A 24,387-nucleotide genomic window follows, 5' to 3' on the forward strand; every position below is an offset into this window, starting at 1 on the left:
GCAGCGCCGGGTCCCTGCACATGGACCCCGGCAGCTGCATGGAGAGGTCGCGGCGGCGGCCCGGAGCACGGGACGCCGGCGCGGCCGTGACAGTTGGTCGACCTGCCTCCAGTGCTTCAGCTAGGGCCTTATGGTACATTCACTTTAAGCTTTTAACATACAGCGACATATCAGGCATTGAATGTCTTGCCTTTGTCCCCTACCTACCTAGTATAGTAAAGGCCCCTATACACATTAGTAAAAAGTCAGCTGAACCTGCCAGTTTTGATGGGATCAGCTGATGGAAGCCTTCTGATGCTCTGCTGACCGATAGTGTTGGGGGATAGAATGACTCAGCATGTTGGATTTAAACTGCCAGACCTTTTTGTTTTTTGGGTGAGGTAAGCCACTGCCAAAGGTGTCTGACAGCGGCTTACATCCTTTTTCCCCATTGAGAACACATAAACGATCAGCCAAACATTTCAGTGTATAAGAGTGAGCAGAATAGAAATCGTTTGGCCAAATGAACATTCATCCGACATCATCCAACAGCTATTGAAGGTGTATGGGCACCTTAAGACAAATTAAATCACTATGGGGATATCCCATTAAGCTTGCACCCCTGTGGTGCGCCAGGCACAGATGCTTGCCTTCTCCCTGGCATATACCAGCTAAAACCCCCGCTTTTCTTGAGGACGGGACAAGGTGGGGAGGAGGCGTAACCTCCTCCCATGCCTAATTTATTAAGGTTTAAAGCGACTCTGTACCCACAATCTGACCCCCCCCCCCCCAAACCACTTGTAGATTCAGATAGCTGCTTTTAATCCAAGATCTGTCCTGGGGTCTGTTTGGCAGGTGATGCAGTTATTGTCCTAAAAAACATCTTTTAAACTTGCAGCCCTGTGTCAAATTGGCGTGGTCTAGAGTGCCTGTGCCCTAACCTTGCACCATCTCTCCTCTACTGTGGCCCTGGCAGAGGACCTGTGGTCCTCTATGGGTTGGCAGATCTTTTCCTATTCCACACTTGTCTGAACATTGCACAGGTGCCTTAATGATCCAGCACATATGAATAGGAAAAATTCTGCCCAGGGTATTCCTAATGATGAGGAGGGCAGGGAGGAGGGACAGAGAAGTTGCAAGTTTAAAAGTTGTTTTTTAGGATAATTACTGCATTACCTGCCAAACGGACCCCAGGACAGATCTTGGATTAACAGCAGCTATTCGAAGGTACAAGTGGTTTGGGGGGGTCAGATTGTGGGTACAGAGTCGCTTTAAACCAGGCAAAAATCGGCACCTGCTCTGGATAGTTGTATAATGTCTACGCCAGGTGAGGAGTGGATTAGGAGCGTCTAACTGGTCTGTAGGAGCCAGATCTCTTAATTGTTGTTAGGGGATCAAATACTTACTTCTCTATGCAAAATTCAGATTAATATAATATATCCAATGTGATTTTCAGGATTTTATTCTCTCACTTTTAAAATTAAAAGAAAAGTCTGGCCTCAGCTGACAATTAAGTATTGCTCACCTTTTCCCTTGCCTTCAATGCACAGCCTGACCGGCCTCGGGACCCTCACCAGAAGGCATTTTCCCCCAAGTTGTGATGATAGAGATGAGTGAACCTCGAGCATGCTCGAGTCCATCCGAACCTGAACTTTCGGCATTTGATTAGCGGTGGCTGCTGAAGTTGAATAAAGCCCTAAGGCTATGTGGAAAACATGGATATAGTCATTGGCTGTATCCATGTTTTCCAGACAACCTTAGAGCTTTATCCAACTTCAGCAGCCCCCGCTAATCAAATGCCGATCGTTCAGGTTCGGATGGACTCGAACCCGAACCCGGTTCGGTTATCTCTAGTGATGATGTCACGACTTGGGATAAAACGCCTGTCCCATCCCAGTCACTGGCCAGTCCATCAGCCAGGTTGTGACGTCTGCAGCAATGGGGATCCCAGAGCCCGACGAGGCCCATGAGTAGAGATGAGCGAACCGGGTTGGGGTTCCAGTCGATCCGAACCCGAATGTTCAGCATTTGATTAGCTGGGGCTGCTGAACTTGGATAAAGCTCTAAGGTTGTCTGGAAAACATGGATACAGCCAATGACTATATCCATGTTTTCCACATAGCCTTAGGGCTTTATCCAAGTTCAGCAGCCACCGCTAATCAAATGCCGAAAGTTTGGGTTCGGATCGACTCGAGCATCCTCAAGGTTCGCTCATTTCTACCCATGAGCATTTATCTAGCGCTGAAGAGACACAGGGAGAGGTGAGTTAATACTAGAGGTGAGCGAACCTTGAGCATGCTCGAGTCGATCCGAACCCGAACTTTCGGCATTTGATTAGCGGTGGCTGCTGAACTTGGATAAAGCCCTAAGGCTACGTGGAAAACATGGATATAGTCATTGGCTGTATCCATGTTTTCCAGACAACCTTAGAGCTTTATACAAGTTCAGCAGCCACCGCTAATCAAATACCGAACGTTCAGGTTGGTATCGACTTGAACCCGAACCCGGTCTGCTCATCTCTAGTTAATACCCTTTGTTATTTTGGCCCATGCTCCTGCCTTTAAAAAAAAAAAAAAAAGCCCAGACTTGTCCTTTAACCTACCCTTAAAATTATAGACTGTTCATGTCTTTGTCAGCAGCCTCTAGACCAGGGGCGTAGCTAATGTCTCCTGGGCCCTGGTGCGAGAGGCCAACTTGGGCCCCCCCCCCCCCTCCTTTCACGACCAAGTGATGCTATTGGTGTGTGTATATATATATATATATATGCACACACACACACCAAGACAGATATTACCGATAACACCAGCATATTGGAAGAGAAAGTATTATCACCGTACATATTACTGCCATACTGTTACCGACCAAATCCTGTATACTGAGACCAATATTACCAGTAATACCAGTATATAGGAAGGAAACATTACTGCCACACCACAACCACTACCATCATCACCATATTGTTACTGACCAAATCCAGTATACTAAATCACCTCATCCAGTCATATAGAGGTGGCCCCAGCTCTACACAGGCTCTATACACCATATACATTACAGTGCAGATATATCAGGTGACTCACAGGGGACGTCTTCTCTGATCGGAGTTCTTCCCTTTTCATCTTCTTCTCCATCCGTCCTGGGCCGTTATGAGAACTTCTCCGAGCCACGAATCCACAGAATCTGCCAGACAGACATATTAGTCTCCTCACTCTGGCACCATCCTCATCTCTATACACACTGCACATCTGTATTGTCCCCTTTACACCCTCATTTAGTGTGACCCCCCCTAATAATATATGCCCCCCTCTGTGTATTCCCTCTCCCCCTATGTTGCCCCCCCCCAAATAGATGGCCCCTCTCCCCCCATGTTGCCCTCCTTATAGATGGTCCCCTTCCCCCCCCCTCCCTTATAGATGGTCTCCTTCCCCCCTCCCTTATAGATGGTCCCCTTCACCCCCCCTCCCTTATAGATGGTCCCCTTCACCCCCCCCCCTCCTCCCTTATAGATGGCCCCCTTCACCCCCCTCCCTTATAGATGGTCCCCTTCACCCCCCTCCCTTATAGATGGTCCCCTTCACACCCCCCCTTATAGATGGTCCCCTTCACCCCCCCTCCCCTTATAGGTGGTCCCCTTCACCCCCCTCCCCTTATAGATGGTCCCCTTCACCCCCCCCCCCTTATAGATGGTCCCCTTCACCCCCCCCTCCTCCCTTATAGATGGCCCCCTTCACCCCCCTCCCTTATATATGGTCCCCTTCACCCCCCCTCCTCCTTTATAGATGTTCCCCTTCACCCCCCCTCCCTTATAGATGGTCCCCTTCACCCCCCCTCCTCCCTTATAGATGGTCCCCTTCACCCCCCCTCCTCCCTTATAGATGGTCCCCTTCACCCCCCCTCCTCCTCCTCCTCCCTTATAGATGGTCCCCTTCACCCCCCCTCCTCCCTTATAGATGGTCCCCTTCACCCCCCCTCCTCCCTTATAGATGGTCCCCTTCACCCCCCCTCCTCCCTTATAGATGGTCCCCTTCACCCCCCCCCTCCTCCTCCTCCCTTATAGATGGTCCCCTTCACCCCCCCTCCTCCCTTATAGATGGTCCCCTTCACCCCCCCTCCTCCCTTATAGATGGTCCCCTTCACCCCCCCCCCTCCTCCTCCTCCCCCCTTATAGATGGTCCCCTTCACCCCCCCTCCCTTATAGATGGTCCCCCTCACCCCCCCTCCTCACTTATAGATGGCCCCCTTCACCCCCCCTCCCTTATAGATGGTCCCCTTCACCCCCCCTCCCTTATAGATGGTCCCCTTCACCCCCCCCTCCTCCCTCATAGATGCCCCCCTCTTTCCCCCCACCCTCATAGATGCCCCCCTCTTTCCCCCCACCCTCATAGATGCCCCCCTCTTTCCCCCCACCCGTACAGGCTGATAAAAAACAAAACTTAACTCACCTGACAACACGCTCCCACGTTGATCCTCACTCCTTCGGTCTGTCCCCGGCTGCTGCGCGGCTGCCGGGGGTGTCGCGTCTTATCCCCGGCAGCGCGCACATCCCAGAGCTCCCTGCGCGCCGGAACCGGAAGTCAGGGCCCAAGGCGCGCAGGGAGCTCTGGGAGGCGTGCGCTGCCGGGGATAAGACGCGGCAGCTGCGCAGCAGCCGGGGGAAGACGGAGCCCGACTCTTGTGACCGCAAGCAAAACAATGCTTGCGGTCACAAGAGTGATTGAAAGGGAGGGCCTTGCGGGGCCCCGCGGGCCCCCCTTTGTGGCGGGCCCGGTCGCGGCGGCGACCCCGGCGACCACGGTGGCTACGCCACTGCTCTAGACTGTTCTTTTTTTATTCACTGCATATGGAGATCATGAATATGGCCAGAAATTATGCATATAAACAACTGAAGCATATTAGAATATTGCAGGGCGTTTTATTATATCAACTATCCTTTACAAGCAAAAAAAAAATTAAAAAGAGTGAATATCTTTCAGCTTCTGTAGGAACCCAAAGCATTGGACTGCGATGAGTCCAGTGTGTTTATTGCTAATATTGAGAGCCTACAGTAGATCTGTTATTACTGTATTAGTACCTTGTGATGTATTTCACAGGCGTTCACTAGTGTAGCACTGCATGCATTGATGCACAGTAGATAACCTCTAGAATGAATAAGCACTTGTTATCTGTGACAGTATAGTGTTATACACCATGTTTACCTACGCTACCATGGTGAGAATGCACTAAAGATCCGTGCAAACATCTGTATTAGCGCACTCTCCTGGGCAATTGTGCACTGATTGCTAAATTGTACCCATTAACATTGATGTAAACTGGTGCTCCTTGAAAGACTATGTTCCCTTCTAGATATAAACATTGGGTTCAGTGGTGGTCTTAAAGGTGTACTCCAGACAGTCATCTTTTTTATATATTGCTGGGGGTGCATAAAAAAACAAAACAAAAAAAAAAACCTGTAGTCCAGTGCTTCTCAACTCTAGTCCTCAAGTCCTACCAACACGTCATGGTTTGAGGATATCCATACAAAAAACACATGTGATAATACTTGATAAACTGACTCTAATTATATCACCTGTGAAATTCTAAGGAAATTCTCAAAACATGACCTGTTCGTGAGCCATGAGGACTGGAATTGAGAAGCACTGCTGTAGTCCCCTAACATTTTCCCTTGGGAGGCCTCCTGTCACATCACTGTTCTCACACTGTTGAAATTGAGTGGATGGCTGTCATTTAACCCCTCCCCTCCCGGGCTAATTTTCGTTTTTGCGTTTTAGTTTTTTCCTCCTTGTGTTAAAAAGGCCATAGCACTTGCATTTTTTCACCTACAGACCCACATGAGTCCTTATTTTTTGCGCCACTAATTGTACTTTGCATTGACAGACTTAATTTTTGCATTAAATATGCTGAAAATCCAGAAAAAAATTAAATGCTTGGTGGTTTTGTGTTTATGCCATTCGTCCTATGGTAAAACTGACTTGTTAACTATGTTCATCAAGTTGGTACAATTAAAATGATAGGCAACTTCATAACTTGCATAACTTTTATTTTATCTGACAGCTTTTTAAAAAGATTAAAACCTTTAAAAAAAAACTAAAAAACTAAAACTACCATTTGCAAACAGTGTAAACCACCCCACTAATGATAAGGTGGCCTTACATCGGGGGCAGATGCTCCACTGTACTATGGCCTCTCCATGGCGTATAATAAGCCTATGCTCTGGGCATGCAAGATCCGAAGTGGGTCTGTATCTTGCCATTGCGGTGAGCTGTTGCATTTTTCAGTTTTTTCGTGTTTGCAATTTCAGCCATAGCAACGCGCTCCTGCCTAGTGTGAATTCTGTTCTAGGAGAGCTGACCAAACTTGTCTTTTTTCTGTGTTTCAGATGGGGGGAATGGCTGCCTCCACTTGGTTGTGCACTCCACCCATCCCACCCAGGTGGTGCAATTATTTTTGCAGGTATAAGGCTGCATTCCCACGTTCCGTGATCCTGGCGGATCACGGACGTGGAATGCATGTACCGGAAACACCCCCGCGCCCGGACAGCATCTGTAATTAGATGCTGGGAGCGGGGGAGACTGTATTCATAAGCGCCGCGCTGTAGTAACAGCACCACGCGGCTGATTCATTACAGCGCGGCGCTTATGAATACAGTCCCAGAATCTAATTACAGATGCTGTCCGGGCGCGGGGGGCTGCCTAGTGTGAATGCTGTTCTAGGAGAGCTGACCAAACTTGTCTTTTTTTCTGTGTAATTTTTTTGTGCCCATGATCTGTACTTTCTAGCGGTACCTTACTTACGTATATTCAACTTTTTTTATCACTTTTTATCACATATTTTCTGGATTTGATTTAGGAGGATGAGATTCTTTATTAATAATTTTTTTTAACATACACATTCATTAGAAGTCCCCCTGGAGGACTTCTAATACAAATACACTGATCTTTCATAGAGATCAGTGCTATATTACTCTGGTCTGCAGCAGACCAGATCTATAGATTACCAAGCCAGGACCAGCGTCATTCGGATGCTGAGTCCTGGCCTGGACAGTACAACAGATCCCCTCTCCACGATCAAATCACGCGATCCAGCCACTACACACCAGGGATAGGGGCTATAAAGAACATTTAAATGCAGCTTTCATGTTTGATAGCTGCATTAAACTGTCCTAATTGGCGTGTGCAGAACCCGCTAATAGCTGTGGTCCTGGGCTACAGAAAGCACCCGGGACCATGGCAGTTCAGAGCAGGGTCATGGTTCGACCCCTCTCTGAAACTCCCAACCCACAGCGATGTGCCGATACGTCCTTCTGCGGGAAGGGGTTAATTGCAAATAATTTCTATTTTAAAACAACCGCTGTTGTTTTGAAATATTAGCCTTTATTTGCCATTAAATGACGGCCATCCACTCAATTTCAACATTGTGTGAACATGGCCTTTCTGTGTTTTCAATCCACTCCTAGTTCTGGTTGCAAAATACTGAGCAAAATACTGTGTGGGAACATAGCCTAAAACTGGGCTCACATATAGTATTTTGATCAGTATTTTTAGCTATTTTTAGCCAAAACATGGAAGAATTGGTAAATCTTTTTCCATTGTAGTTTTTCTTTGTGTAATGCTGCGTTTACACGGAACGATAATTCGCCCGATCGTACGATTAACAATGTCGGAGTAACAATTTTTTTTTCATAACGATCAGCGTTTAGACGGTATGATATATCGTACGGAAATTCGTTTTGCGATCGCTTAAGCCTATCTCACACATTGGTTAAATCGGCGAACAACTGTTTACACGGAACGTAAACGCAGCATAAGCTCTGCCCTTGGTTTTGGCTAATAATATTGACTTATTGACTAGAATGGCAGTTGTAAGTCCAGCCATACATGTATGTGAGGCATTCCGACTCTCCACCGACAGATGAGGTCATGAATGGAATTTTATAAATCTTTTTGAGATTTATTTCAGTAATATGAATTTTCAATCTTTGTGAACATGCTAGACAATTCAATTTACAACAAATCTAAGCTGTAGTGAGAAAAGATATAGGGGGCGCTGTTGCAGGTAGGTTTTTGAAAACACCTCGTTCATCATAAAGGGTTAATTACCAACTTGCAGGATATAACATTTTCTAATAATATAACATATAGGTTTGAATACTATACAGAGGTATGTGTGTAATATTTATATTTCTTAAACTCACAGAGTGCTGAAAAGTGAGCGCTGAGCTGTAGCCAGGTATAACTAATATTGCATTTACTGATCCACCCCGAATCTCCAATGTTAGGGGCTTGGGAAAGCAATCTGTGCCCTAACGCATGGGTGACCCTGGCTTTAGCAGCAGAAGAAAGCAGCCAGTGTGTTCAGTGTGATCAGGATACCGGACAGTAACTTTACCCTAATTCTAGAGGAGTCATTCACTGCAAAGTAGGAAGCGATTGTATGTGCTAATCCTACAACTGCATGTGCCACTATCTTAATGTATTTCCGAGAAATCACTGAGACGGTTCATAAGAAGTAAAAAGTACGATACATACTTTATAGAGAAAATTGTCCTTTTTTTTTTTTTTTTTTTTTTTTTTAGCTCTCCATGATTAAATTACACACTTTTCTGTTTTGTTTTTTTGCATCTGTAATTTTTTATGAATATTTGAACGTGTGCGTTAAAGAGGTTGCCAGGGTACGGCACGTTTTAGAATTAATGTACACTCACCTTCCAGGATCTCGCACTACCACCAGTATTATGCCACTATGATCCCCGTTGTGTGAAAGTTTCCGGATTTGGTGGATTGAGCTGAGCAGGCCTGTGACATCCCAATTCGGAACCCTAAAGTGGTCACACAATGGGGACCAGAGAATCATAATGGCAAGGGTGTCTGGAAGGTGAATACATGTTATTTTTTTCCCTCTCCCTGAAAAGTGTCCTGTTTGGACAACATGAAAAGTGTCCTGTTTGGACAACATGAAAAGTGTCCTGTTTGGACATCTATTAAGGAGTTTTATTACAGATTCCACAAAAGTGCTTATACAGTGTTTACACATTTTTGTTAACCATTTTTTATCAACCATTTTGTTTACCATATAGGAGAAAAAACAACAGAAACTTGGTGAAAAAACACACACACACACACACAATAGTTACAGCATGCTACATTTTCCAAAATACTGCCTTTAACCCCCAAAAAAAGACTGGAACGCAACTAACGTCATGAAGATGGCGGTGCCCGGGAATACTGCACCGCTTTACAGGATTAGGTAAAGTATAAGATACAGACTGCAAAGGCTATCTGTATCTCCATAAAGTCTACTTATAAAGATGACATCTTGATGACTGGAACGCACCGCTGGAACGCAAATGACGTCATCAAGATGGCGCCCGGCATTACTGCACCGCTACAAAGGAGTAGGTAAAGTAAAAGATACAGACTGCTCAGGCAGTCTGTATCTCCATGAAGTCTACTTATAAAGATACAGACTGCCTTTGCAGTCTGTATTTTATACTTTACCTACTCCCCTGTTGCGGTGCAGTAATGCCGGGCGCCATCTTGATGACGTCATTTGCGTTCCAGTCATCAAGATGGCGCCCGTCACACTATACTGGTACACAGGATTAGGTAGAGTAAAATGCAGTCTGTATCTTCATGACCACTGTACTGTTTTTATTAGCATTGTACGATTGTTCTCATAAGGGCCATTAAAAACATTAATACAAACAATATACAAACAATATATATTGAGGTACAAGCTCTTGCTTTTTAGAATGAATATATCCTTAACAGGTTAATGTCCTTACGCATGCACACCACTCTATCCTATTGGGGTTATATAAAGGCAAGAGTAACCTAATCAGCCAGATACATGGAGTGGGTATTCCATGCTTGTGTTCTAACCCTTTGCACTCACACTTTTGGCTTTTGACGCCATCTCTGCTACAGTGGAAGAACAGCTTAGTAGTACTGCATTTAGAGAATACTTTTTTTTTGGTTTGCTTGATTTTTGACAAATAATCTGCCTAATACTAAATAATACACATGAAAACTGTCTCTATACCATGCCTCACTGACCTGGGGCCCGTAAGACTCCATTGGATAGGGAGCTTAAGCTCCATATATGAAGCAGCACTCTCTCAGCCCCCGTTACTTTGCATTATCTAAATGAATCCCAGATAAATATTGTAATCCTCTATCTATTATCTATCTATTATTTCTCAATTCTCTTCCTAACCCAATGTGGTATCTAAGCATCTGATATTGAGTCCTTGTCTCCATTCTTATCCCTTGTTTTTTCTCTAATTACTCTTCTTATTCTCCTTATTTCCTTCTTATTCTTTCCCCCAAGTTTACACCTTATACCTCCTATGTTTATAGACTATGTACAGTAATAGACATACAGTACATTCCCGACTAGAATAGTCTGTAGAATTTGTTGCAACCTTGCTAAGTACTTTATTGTATTTCTCGCACTGTGAAATCATTGTTCCCCTAGTTACTTCTTACTACTTGGTTTTGTTCCCATGACTGTCTGGACTGTGCACCTGGGTGGACTCTCCTCCTTCCCTTGCTCACATAGAAGCTTGTTATGGTACTCTCTTAGAAAATTTTAAGTATAATATGGAAAAAGGCAGCACTATAGATAAAGTTGTTTTTCCAAAATGTAAGCCTACGTAGGTGAACAGTAAGGGTCCAACTGCTGGGACTTCCATCAGAAGAACGGAGCTCTGTTGTTCCCTGAGTGAATTGAGCGCTGTTCTTGATTATCATTTGTAGTGCCATAGTCAGTGAATGTAGTGATGGCTGAGTATTTAGCGCACTGCTCCAAGGGAAATTAGTTCTCATGAGCAGTGGGGGTGTCCCACCAATCATCTTATTCATTATCAGGACTCCCGTCTTGCCTGACCTTTTAACAACAGTAATATGTTTTACAGCAAGCTCCATGGACATAGACACATTGACCGTCTCCCAGCTATATTCTTTGTATGGGTCAGGTTTGATTTAGTTTGTAACATAAAACTTGATTTGGACTGTAGATCATTTTCCGATGTTACATTCTTTTGGAGAATAAATATATTAAACATTATAGGACTGCTTTTGAGTTTCAGTAGTTCAAGTGCAACACCATTACATCTACAGAACTAAACTTAGATCAGCTGAGAATTGCACTTTTTGTCATTTATTGAGCAGTCTGTAGACGTATAGTGTGGTGTTCTGAGTCACAGATTATATGTGACATTTCATTTTCCCTATATAATCATTATAACGTAAGTAATAGAATACCTGCCTGAGCTGAGGGCATTCTCCTCGGTTGGGTGCCAGTTACAGGTAAGGATCACCATCCGATCACGGAGTGCGGAGAATCAGTTATCAGCCAAGCAATTACCAGTAGTACAGTTCCATCATATAGACTGCCACCTCAAACCTTTCCCACCTTCCAATCCTAAGATGATCGTTTGCAGGTATCTCTGGGATGGTGAAAGACGGGCTATTGTGTAGGGCCTAGATAACTGATATAATTGTTTCAGTTTACCTGTTTAGTATATTACAGCGTGTAGGCATGAGTATCCTCTGTCAGCCAGTGAATCCCCTATCTGGCATTTAATCTTGTCTGTATGGGAAAACCAAATATTTTGCCCGCTGAGTGAAACTTTTGAATTACTGACCTGACGTAATGTGAGACAATGCCTTGGCGGTGAACCTTTTCTCTTCTTACCCATAGGATAATGAAGTAACATAACCAGTGAGCACCTAGAGTCAGCTAGATTGATCTGTCACATTATCTTTGTGGAGAATTCCCTGTATCCAACACCGCCAGCGAGTTTCACAAAGTCCATTGAGAAAGGTGCAAAATAGCTTGTTGTGTTTGATCTTACCAGATTTAAAGAAATAAGCTGCACTTTTCATGTTCTCTATGCATTTATGTCAGTCTACACATTTTACAAGACATAATAATGTAAACTTTTCTTATTCAATGAGGCTTATATTGTAACGTTTAATGAGTTTTGTACAGCAATGTGATAGTTCGTGTATCCTATCGTTCACCTTTAACTTTCTGCAGTGAGTGTGCGATATATGAAAAGAGTACACTCACGTTTCAGTAGTCTTCATCTTGACTTCTTTATTTGGAAGCAATATACAAGGTTCGGCTGTGTGTGGTCAGAGCACTGGAGGTAGCTAGAGGTTAGGCGTCCTCTCCCTAGCGGCCCAGAAAACAATGTCAGTGCACTCTATGGAGCGAGCAGCTCCGGCCGCTCGCTCTAAAGTGTGCAGTGGGGGATCCTGATGCTGGCACGCACGGATGCGCCCGCATCAGAACTCTGCAGCTGCAAAGATCATCTGGCCGGTACTGCAGTACCTGCCGGGATGATCTTTTCAGAGACCTGCCGTGTCATGGAACCGCCGGTCTCATACGAGGTCTGAACATAGCCTAAAGGAGTATTCTGACAATAGACATTTGCAGCATATTCGTAGTATACCTCATAAATGTATGATAGATGGAAATCTAACAGCTGGTGACAGGAATACATAGGAAATCTTAGGAGAAGAGGGTAAGAAAAATCGTTATTTCCATTGTTTTTAAGTTCACTTAAGCCCATCTTTCACATAGGTTGAATCTTTGAAAGACTGTTTACACGAAGAGATCTGCAAATTTTTAATGAATGACGATTTGAGAACATATTGAAAGATCAAAATGAACGATTTCTCGCTCGTTGCTTGATCGTTTGCTGTGTTTACACGGAACGATTATCGCTCAAACGCCAACGTTATTGCAAAAATTCGAACGATAATCGTTTTGTGTACGCGCAGCATAAGTCTTTATAAGTTACGATAAAGAGGTATTCCTGAGAGAAAATGTTTTTAAATCAACTGGTGTCAGAAAGTTATTCAGATTTGTAAATGTATTTTATAAAAAAAAAAAAAAAAAATAAGATTTCCAGTACCTATGAGCTGCTGTATGTCCTGCAATAGGTGGAGTTTTCTTTTCAGTGCTCTCTGTTGCCACCTCTGTCCATGACAGGAACTGTCCAGAGCAGGAGCAAGTCCCTATAGAAAACCTCTCCTGCTCTGGACAGTTCCTGTTGACTGCTGGTCTTTCTCTGACTAGGCAAATATGTTTGTGTTCAAAAATGTTTAAGAAAAAATGAGGAGTGGAAACAGTAAAGTATCAATCTTTCCTAAATATTTTTCCATTCATGGCTTTGTCCACAAAAAATTGCCCAATGTGAATCTGACCTTACCACTGTCATTATTCAGAGAAGGTTTTCTTCTGTAGTGAGTGTGTGAATGGAGGCTTTAGTGAGATAGTGATCTGCCGCTGGACACTGACTGCAAACATCTTTTAAGCTTGTTCCCATTGTTCTACATGTCTGGATTGCTCTCTTGTATGCCGTACTTTGCGCTTGGCTTATAAAGAAGCATGGATGCCGCCGGTTCAAAGATCCTCTAATTGCTCTTTTCATTCAATAGCTCCGAAATCAATTAGGTTACAAAACAAACTAAGTGATATATTTGTGAGGTGACTATAGCTGGGATGACAGCCACTCCGAGTGCTACCAAGAGTTCATCTACCTGGTCTATACGGAAGAAATGATATTCCATGGTGCTGATTTGTCACCTCTGCGTTCATTGCTTTTCTGCATGAAACATATCCAAACCAAATCATGTGGATTTGCATGCCGATTTGCTGCTGTAGGTAGGGCAAGCAAAATATAAGTGTTAAAAGAATGTAAATTTTATCATTGTGGATGTCTCTGAAGACACAGCCGCAGGGTAGTTACCAAAAAGATGGGCTAAAAGCTAGACCATCTAATGTGAACTGGATCTTATAAAATTCTGAAATTTTATATACTATTCTGTATTCTATATTTATTCTTATATTTTATACCACATTGCTGCCACTGTATTTGGCTGATGTTTTTTATTCATGAAAATGGTGGGAAAATCCTCCACAAATATGCTACCTGTGAATTTAGCTGTTTGACAATTATATGAATAATTAAGTATAGCAATAAATAAAGTATAGTAATAAAATATAGCAATAAAAAAAACACTTGCTTTCTCTACAGAGCGCAGCAGAGAACACAGACTATGAGGACTTGGACATGTTTGCCAGCTCCCGAGAGCAGAGGTTTCGTGTATTTGCATCTTTAGAATTTGAAGGGCAACTTTACATGACGCCAAGGGACTTCTTACAATCTGTCACTACAGATGAGCCAAGGAGTAAGTATTCCTTTTCACTACCTTAGTCCATTACAGTATCGATCTAGCAGTGATTGTAGGAAAGTACACAAATCCCAGAAGTATACAGAGAATAAAATTCACCTTTCATATATTAAACATTATAAAAAAAAATCCAGACAATTATCTTAGAATTTGCCATGTGTCAATGTTAGGAGAGTAATCTACATATAGGCTGAAACCTCACCCCTGTGGTTTCAGTCACATGCATTCACCAGTATGTGGAAACACAGCCATTACATAAATCAGCCATTACATAAATACCACGGACAGATAAAGTGAATAACACTTTTGCCTAATGGCATGGACCTTTTTCAGCAGCATAATGCACAGTGCCATATTGCAAAAATTCTTAAAGGAGAAGTCCAGCGAAAGTATTTATTAAAGTATTATATTGCCCCCCCCAAAAGTTATACAAATCACCAAAATACACTTATTATGGGAAATGCTTATAAGTTGCTTTTTCCCCTGCACTTACTACTGCATCAAGGCTTTTCTTCCTGGATAAAATGGTGATGTCACAAACCGACTCCCAGAGCTGTGCGGGCTGTGGCTGCTGGAGAAGATGATGCCAGGGGGACACTGAAGGACACAGGACACTGGAGGGACACTGAGCATCCCTCTGCCATCATCCTCTCCAGCAGCCACAGCCCGCACAGCTCTGGGAGTCGGGTCGTGACATCACCATTTTATCCAGGAATTGAAGCCTTGATGCAATAGTAAGTGCAGGGAAAAAAGCACTTTATAAGCATTTCCCATAATAAATGTATATTGGTGATTTGTATAACTTTTGGGGGGCAATACAATACTTTAATAAAAATTTTCACTGCACTTCTCCTTTAAGGAAGTATTTGAGAATCATTTAAAACATGTTTACTTGACCTGCAAATTCCCCAGATGTAAATCTGATTGAGCAATGTTAGGATGGGAAAAAAGTCTTATCCATGCATGTCCCAGCTGATGACTTGGAGGATTTGAAGGATCTGCTGCTAATGTCTTAGGCCTCATGTTTTTGCTGACCATATTTTCATCTGCAATTTTCTGTCCGCAAAAATTTTGCCCATAGTGCATTTGTAGTATCCTCCGTATCGTCCATAGTTTTTGCGGACCCGTTTGAGTGGAAAGTACATGTTAAAAAGGAGGAATGGTCAAAATGATGCCACTAGCTAGAATTGTGGATCTGTCCGACATTTCCTTTTTATTTGCAGCACAGATCAAAGATCAAAAAATTTAATGATATGTGCAGGGCCGGACTGGGACTGAAAATCAGCCGTGGCATTTCAAAGCACACAGGCCCACTTACAGTATGGAAAAATTTTTATGATAAAATGCAACTGCAGCACAGACACTACTAAAGGCCCCCATGCACCATATAATTCTGTTGAACATACCGGCCGCTCACATTGGATCTGGCCTTTGGCATAGGATCAGGCCTCTACCAATCCAACAAGCCATTTTCAAGGCTACGCACAACCCCTGCCAGTGTAGTATGTTAAAAGATAATTATGATTTAAAGGGGTATTCCCCCCCCAAAACTATTTTTGCATTAATACGTTGCCCACCCGTAGCTTTCCATCTTTCCAATATAAAGTTATTATGGATTCTGCACAGTTATGCTGTTATCTAGATGCATCCACCCCCACCAAATGCATAGAATCATCACATCTCAGTCCAACCCGACACGCTCCGTGCTCCTGGCCCCCACCCTTCGAGTCGGCATCATGTGTCCTCAGTCTCTTCAATGGGCCGGGTTAGCAGCTGCTGCTGCTGATCACTGTCTGCCTCTCTGAAAGCAGACCCCCCCCCCCTAAAGTGTGTAACCCCATACCCCCCACTGTGTGCTTCCCTAATGGCCGCCCTTCCCCCCCCCCCCAAGCTCATTTGGTGGTAACCGCTTGTGACTGGCGGGAATTAGGGCGCGGGGAACAGGGGCAGGGGTGGCGCTGGGGACGTGTGGGAAGCGCTGGGGACGTAAGAGCAGCGTTGGCGACATAAGGGCACGTCACAGGCGGGCCAAAGAGGAGACTGACAAGAAGAGGACACCTGCAGCTGCCTGGTAATTATGCTGCACAGCTAATCGCGAGGCTGTGCAGTGTTGGGGCAGGACATAGCCGGGCATGGAGAAGGGCGGGACCAGCCCACAGAGAGGTCAGCCAGATAGCACAGGTAACACCTCCTGTGGTCTTGTGGAGTAATCCATCAATGGTTCACAACAACTTCTGTGTCACAAGAGGTCCTATATAATGTAGGGCAGGTGGTTTAAATGTTATGGCTGATAGGTGTATGTCTTTACACTTTTTTAGCTAACCTTAGCCTTGTTTTTTTAGCCAGAAAAGTCTTTCACTATTCCCTGCTGGCACTAACATGTGGATTTATTTGAAATGACAGAGAAGCCAGATTACACTCTGACTGCTGTACCATGTATGACACTTCTAGGATGTTCTTTTTAAATGTCGCTTTATCGATTTCTTTTTCAGGTGCCAAGAAGTGGAAATCGCTATCACGACAAGTAGGTTTCTACCTTTCTAATGTATGCCTTGAATGTCTGTGCACTTTACAGAAGTCAGTAACTCTGCTAAAAATTCACTTTACCAACAGGATTACCCACATTCACTGCAAAGACTGGACTAAAAGACAACTTTCAATAAATTATTTAACACACACCAATAAATTGGGGCCAGGCACGTGTTAGATTTATAAGCAATTATTTTATAGCCCTATATAGTATAGGACTTAAAGGGTTCTTACAAATCATATTTTATTGTGACCATTAGTAAATAGACAAAAATCTATTCTTAACTACTCCCAGTACCCCACAGTTCCCACTGTAGCCCCTTTTTGTCTGCCTCCAGTCCTTCACTGCATTTCTCTTCAGCCTGTTTTTAAGACAAGAGCTTGGAGCTGGATCTGACTGCAGAGCCAATCCCTGGCCAAGACGGGACACCATACCTCTTTTGTAATGGGATTGATCTAAGTTTAAAAAAAAATCCACACCCATTGGTTTCCCACTGATCAACTCTTCCTGATCTTGTCCTAATAGGCCCCATTCACACTGAGCAAGAATGTTGCAATTCACGCCATGCTCAGTGTGCTGCTTTGAGTGAATGAGAGGGCGCGTGCTCCTCCGTTACCGCCGCTCTCCGCTCAAAGAAATGACATGTCATTTCTTTGAGGGGAGAGGGGAGGAAGCGGACGTGCGCGCGCCCTCTCCTTTACTCAAAACAGCACACTGAGCACGGCTGGATTTCCGACGTTCTTTCTCAGTGTGAACAGGGCCATACATAGAAAAGGGCTGGGATTGTAAGTCAGCTGCCGAAGCAGGTGACTACTGGGGCCAGTGAGTGGTTTGCCTGGCCTTTCTTGTTATTTGTTAGGGTGGGACTAGCAAGTGAGGATTAGTGGAGACCTGGTGGTTGTCAGATCAGCAACAGCCCAGTCTGACAAAAAGATATCCTGCCTGACAACCCTTTTAATACCCATCTTTTTTGGCTTTCCAGTGTCTTTTCTTTTTTACTAATAGACATTTGCAGAACATATTGATACAGGCTTTAGTGTAAAATTAGAAAAGCATAATGTTAGATTTCAATCTTGTAATTTTTTTTTCATCAGAACCCAATGCATTTTAATGGAAGTGGCACATTTCCGAAATGAAATAAGGCTTTATAATCCTGATTTAATTTCTTCAAACACCGAAAAGGGAATTGGTGAATAATTCAGCCCAATGCATTTTCATTTTTGTGCAGAGAATTGGCTTTAATGAATAATGAATATCTATCTGATAATGCTAAAATATCTATGAATGTCACAGTGGAAATCACTGCTAGGTGAATAGACTGACAAATTGGAAAGAGGTGATGATGGGATCGGAGCCCTCTATCTACAGCGTGTCTGTTCTCAGTTCTGTAAATCAATAAGAAGAGTGTTCTCAGCCGCATACGAGAAGACAGACATGTACAGAAGAAGTTAGTCTTAGTTTTTCTTCCAGACTGTACCTATTTATTACATTTACAGGCAATAGGGAACCAATTCTATAGTGTCACTAAACCTGAAGAGTCCTACAGGAACCACCAACTTGAAAAATCCCTGCATGCTCATGTAGATCCTTTTAATAGAAAAAAATATTTTGTTTAGCTCTCATATATGTCTGTGGGAAAACTTTGAAAACCAGTTCCCAGAGGAGTTGTCTAATTTTCCTAGAGTGCACAGGGGGCCACATCTGCTTATTTCCTCTACAGGATGGAGCTAGACATGCTTAGGACATTGCCTTCTGCACACAGTTCTGTGCTTGTAAAAAAAAAAAACTATGGTTTTCAGGTATTTTTATTAAAATGTGCCTTAAAAATGTACACTATCCCTTCACACTGTGATTTTAGTCCTTTCACTGCTTGACTGCTCAGCAAACTGCATACTCCACAATGCTATGCCATGATACCTGTACCTGTTGGGATCTTGGTGCAGTCCTCGGAACATAAAGCAGGACCAAGACTGCACTTTTACTTTCTTGTCTTGTCTGAACGCGTTCCTATTCTTTCTGCCATGTTAATGGTTTAATCTTCCACACCTGTCTCTCCCTGCTGAGTTCTTTCTGCTTTTTGCTTTGTGACCTGACCATTCTATTTGCTTCCTTATTTGTACCCTCGCTGTTCTCTGGTTTTGACTCATCTTCCTTACCCTGCGCTATTGTGTTTGTCTCTCTTGTCTATTTTTTTTGTGCCACTGTACCTAAGTTAGGGATGGTCGCCCAGTTGTCCACAGCTGCCTAGAGGTAATTGTGGCAAGTAGGCAGAGACAAGTGCGGGGTCCACAGTCTGTGTCTTACCCATATCTTCCATGACCATCAGTCATAACAGAATAGCCATCCAAGCTCTTCATTTGAGTAACAAAGTCCATGTCCTTAAGTAGATTTACCTTGTTGGGGAAATTAGACTCAATAGCCAGCAAAGGGTAAAGACACTGGAGATACTTTATAGGAGGTCAGGGGTCTGGTCCAGAACGTGATTGGACCATCCTTCTAAACTCAAACCACAGACACCTGATAACATAACACACTGACTGGTAGAGAGACCTGCCAGTCACTTAATCACTGAAGCAAAACAAAATTAACTGTGAACAGGTGTGGCAAATTAAACCATTAACAGGGCAGAAAGAATAGGACCATGTTCAGACGAGAGAAAAAGAATACACAGAATGAACACAATATTATTGTTAAAAGCACATTCTCGGTCGTGCCTTATATTCCGAGAACCATGCCAAGATCCCAACAGGTAGATTCCTTAAGAAAACTTCCAAGATATGGGAAGTGAGCACTGACAACCCTTTTCTGTGCCTAGCATTTCCATTCCCACATTACTTATCTTTTCCTTCTAAATGATTGACATCTTGTGTGCTTTTGAGATGCTAGGTGAGCGAACCTGGAGCATGCTCGAGTCCATCCGAACCCGAACTTTTGGCATTTGATTAGCAGTGGCTGCTGAAGTTGGATAAAGCCCTAAGGCTATGTGGAAAACATGGATATAGTCATTGGCTGTATCCATGTTTTCCAGACAACCTTAGAGCTTTATCCAAGTTCAGCAGCCCCCGCTAATCAAATGCCGATCGTTCGGGTTCGGATGGACTTGAACCCAAACCCGGTTCGCTCATCTCTAATGCTAGGTGATCGGCCTGGCTCTGTGGGCACTTCTGAACAATTTCTGGCTCTTCTGTTCTCTTTTTGTCCACTTCCTCCCTCCAACTATTTCTGGTGATAAGTTCTGAGATAAGAAGGTGGGCGGGAGCATGCTGCAGACATTGTGTACAAGGGGGGACACCACGCCTTCACAAAATGTCCAATAGGCCAGCTATTGATCATTGCTGCAATCTGCTCCCACCTCCCTCTCGTCTCAGAAGTTATCAGCAGAGACCTCAGAGGGAGCAAGTACAGTCCCAGAGAGCAGAAGAGGTAAGACTTTTTCTGCTCTCCAGATAACCCCTTTAACTTTTACCCAGTGGTAAGGTGGCAGGTAAGGTGGCATCACACAGCACTGTTTGACTAGATTTATACTTCAAAACCAGAAGTGGGTCTAAAACACAGAAAAGGAACAAATCTTTCCATAACATGTTTTCATTTTTTTCTGCTGCTGATTTTGTCCTGAAGTACCGAAAAAATAGAAAAAAATACTGTATGTGAATTTACCTTATACTGAAGCAGGATTTAAAATAGTAAATAATAGATAAGTCCTACACGAGGGTACTGTCTCCATACACTTTATTCTAATGTGAGTTGCATAAGGGGGCCTTCTGAGTCTCCACCAACAGTTGATGTTGGTGAACATATGAGGAGGGCATGATGGACGTTCACTGCCCAATAAATTTTTTCTGAGAGAGCTCTTTGGCAGCCTCTTACCCTTCCCTGTATAGAACACTGGTATGTTCAAATGGCCAAACATTCATGTGGATGAGGAAGCCTGGAGAGATGACTGGCAGCCAAATAATCAACAGTTATTGAAGCTGCATCTTTACAGTCATTTATATGCCAGAGCTGCCCATCTAATGCTAGCCTACAGCCATACAGATAAAGTTCCCCTCACGCCTCACATGGGTTTCATCACATAGGCCTGCACTGAACAAAGTGTAATGTCATGTTTCTGTATTCCAGGACCTAAATCAGATGCTGATAGACACTCCACCAGTATGGAAAGGCTCGTCCAGATTTTTTAGGACTCTTGGAGATAAAGGTAAGTTTATATACATCATGTTCAGCAATATGCTTTGACAAATCATCATTTTTCCCTTTTCCCATTCTATTCTGTTTCTTTATATATGCTCATACAATCTAATTCACATCATTTCCATCGGTTTTATCAGATTCCCCCAGCCATATATATTATGTGCTTTACTTTGGTAGTATTGTAAATAATGAGTTTTAAGGGGAAATTTCTGCCATAACTGACCACACCAATTGCGATTTTAGTGGCCCCTGTTCTACTGCTGAAGCTGTTGCTATTCATTAATCCGAACGTATTAGGTAGTAGTGAAGATTAGAAACATAAGAACATTGAATATATGGAGTACATTGAACTAGATTACCGTATTATTTAATATCTATGTATCTATGTAAAATTGAACTGTGTGAACCCATCCAACCTCAGCACAGTGGCCAAATTTAATCTGTCACCCTGAAGTCAGGGATATAACAAGTAACCATGAGGTGCCCCTACTTAAACCTGTATAATGATGTCACAGTAATGGAATAATGTGCACAGTGATGTCACAGTACAGGGGTTTTACACACAGTGCTATCTCAACAGTAATGTGGACTGTGATGTCACAGTACAAGGATTATACAGAAAGTGATATCCCAATAGTGGATAATAATGATGTCACAGTATAGGGATTCTACACAGGGAAATCACATTAGTGAAATAGTGTGCACAGTGATGTCACAGGGATTATACACACAGTGATATCTCAGTGGTGAAATAATGCAAGCACTGATGTCACAGTACAGAAACTATACACACAGAAATATCACAGGAGTAGAATAATGTGAGCAGTGATATCACAGTGCTATCCAAGTAGCGGTGCAATGTGCACAGTGATGTCACAGTACAGGGATTATACACACAGTAATAACACAGTAGTAGAATAATGTGCACAGTAATGTCACAGTACTCTGATGTCACAGTGCTGGGATTATACACTATGATATCCAAGTAGGGAAATAGTAGTCACAGTAATGTCACAGTAATAGGGATAATGTTTGTATTGATGGCAGTGCACATAATGATATCACAGTTTAAGGAAAATGTTCACATTGACATCACTACAGAGAAAAAAAAAACAATGATGTCATGATGTCATGATACAGGAATAATACACATAACAGTGACATAAAATACAACAATGGGATTTCCAAGCAAATCTTGGAATGCAGTTCCATTCAGTTTTTCACACTTTCTTCTACCTTCGCTTGGCACTAACCTTAGGGCTCTTTTGCATGGCCGAATAGCACTACAGGCAACCGCTAATAAGTGAGATCAGCGCTAGTTTGCAGATCCTTTACAAGGTTAAATCAGTCATGTTGCCTATTAACTTAGTTGCCTGCATATTCCCGTACATGGGAAGATGTGCAGATATCTACAAATGGTTTTAAAGTGACTCTGTACCCACAATCTGTCTCCCCCAAACCACTTGTACCGTCAGATAGCTGCTTTTAATCCAAGATCTGTCCTGCGGTCCGTTCGGCAGGTGATGCAGTTATTGTCCTAAAAAACAACTTTTAAACTTGCAGCCTTGAGTTAAACGGCCGTGGCCTAGATTGTGTATGCATTAGGTTGGCACCACCCCTCCGTCCCTCCTCCTCACCCTCCTCATCATTACGAATGCCCCTAGAACATTTTCTCATTTCATTATGCCTATACTTCGCCCTATCACGCGGGCTAATTATCAGCAGTGAGGGTTCCTGGCTACTCATAATTGGTCCTTGTAAAATGACTCTTACTTCTTCAGTGATGGGCCCCCTTAGGTACCATGTCTGCTACCATAGTGGCTTTGCCTATTCCTACACCAAACAGATTTTAACTTCTTTTGGACCAAGCCTCCAAAATTTACTAGGGAAGGTAGGATCCAGCAATACTCTGCTCTGATTCCATTAGCTCAAGAATTAGTGTAAAAACTTCAGTTGTTCTTATTAATAAGAACAATTGAACTTTGGTTGTCATTGTAGCCATGGTCTAAATCAATTTCATTGATCCTATTTTAGAAGAACATGGAGACCTTTACTTGTACACATTTTATGTGTTTCATGCTATAATAACAGCTGCGCCAAGCATGTTGTAGAGATAACAGCGTAAACCTTTACTGTCCTTTGAAGTAGCTTGTTGTCGGCCCCGGCGTTTAAAGTGCGGCATTGTTTTCATAACAGTGAATTATCAACATGAGAGGAATGGGAAGAATACCTGTTATTATAGGATACAGTATTGTGTCATTTTATCCCTCTACACGCCCAGAAATATGGCAGCTCTGACATGAATGGACGCTGATAGCCATCCCTTCATCATGAGCTCCAGATGTGTTAACAATCACTGCTGTTTCTAATCTGTCACTTACTGGCTCTCTGGTAAGAACCTTACATTGACTCCCAGTCAAACACCTGAGAAGATCCTTCTTTATTTTCATGCCAAAAACATGTTATTGCTTCCTTTGTTATTTTAGGATGTTTCTATTGATTGGGTTGTAAAACTCACTGCACAGTTGGGATCAGAACGCAGAGCTTGTTAGAGTTTGCTTTTCCTTAGGAAGCATACAGTATTATAGTACTGCAGAAAGCTTGTCCACAATGGCCTACCTGGCAATGGTACTTGTATATTTCTGCAGTACTGGTGTTATGTATGTAATATAAATATATATATATATACACACACACATACATACACACACACACACACACGCACAGTCATGCCACATTATTATGACCTCTTCCTACTTTCAACATCAGCTTGGTAGGTATGCATATTTTCTGCTTCATCGAATGGATAGCTGTTGACTTATCAGATGAGAATTATCAGAAAACAAGCAGCCTGCATCCATTGCTGGAAGAACACAAGCTGGTGGTGGCAGCGTTATGGTCAACTAATTGTTGTGTAAGGTATTCTCAGCTAATTTGGGTGTGAATCCATCCTTGCAGATTATATAAAACCATACATCTTCCAGCAAGACAGAGATATGTCACATGGCTAGAAATGTCTAACATTGGTTAGAAGAGCACGACCAAGACTATAAAGTACTATAAAGTACTACCCTGGCCCTCTAATCCCCAGTCTCTCCCAGCCCATCCAGCCACGGTCCATGCTACAGCTGGTTGTCATAATAATGGGACTAGACTATATATATATATATATATATATATATATATATATATATATATATATATATATTTTTACATTGCATGTGGAAGACCCTTTTACTTTTTTATGTTGCGGACGTGTGCTAATATTTTGAAGAAAAAAAAATGTTTCCCCTATCATTCTCCACTCAATAAATATCCCATAATAAGAAAGTGGCAGCCAAATGTTAGAAATCTTTGCTTATATCTTGAGAAACAAAACCTAAAGTATTCTTCTGACATAAGTATTCAGATGTTTTACTCAGTACTCAAAGTGAATCTGTCAGCTACAGTTTATGTCCTAGTTGCTGACATAACTGTTAAGTCAAG

General features: G+C 43.0%; 1 protein-coding gene across 8 annotated transcripts in view; it reads left to right on the forward strand.

The window, feature by feature from the left end:
* Positions 1-24,387, forward strand: part of MICU3 (mitochondrial calcium uptake family member 3) — a 108,191-nt gene that overhangs the window by 11,221 nt on the left and 72,583 nt on the right. For all 8 annotated transcript variants that reach the window (XM_069977664.1, XM_069977669.1, XM_069977665.1 and 5 more), the window contains exons 2-4: positions 14,024-14,177; positions 16,673-16,704; positions 20,830-20,908. In XM_069977664.1, the coding sequence (XP_069833765.1) occupies positions 14,024-14,177; positions 16,673-16,704; positions 20,830-20,908 (265 nt within the window). The remainder of the gene's footprint in view (positions 1-14,023; positions 14,178-16,672; positions 16,705-20,829; positions 20,909-24,387) is intronic.

The sequence above is a fragment of the Dendropsophus ebraccatus genome, chromosome 7 (genome assembly GCF_027789765.1).
Source record: "Dendropsophus ebraccatus isolate aDenEbr1 chromosome 7, aDenEbr1.pat, whole genome shotgun sequence".
Taxonomy (NCBI): Eukaryota; Metazoa; Chordata; class Amphibia; order Anura; family Hylidae; genus Dendropsophus; species Dendropsophus ebraccatus.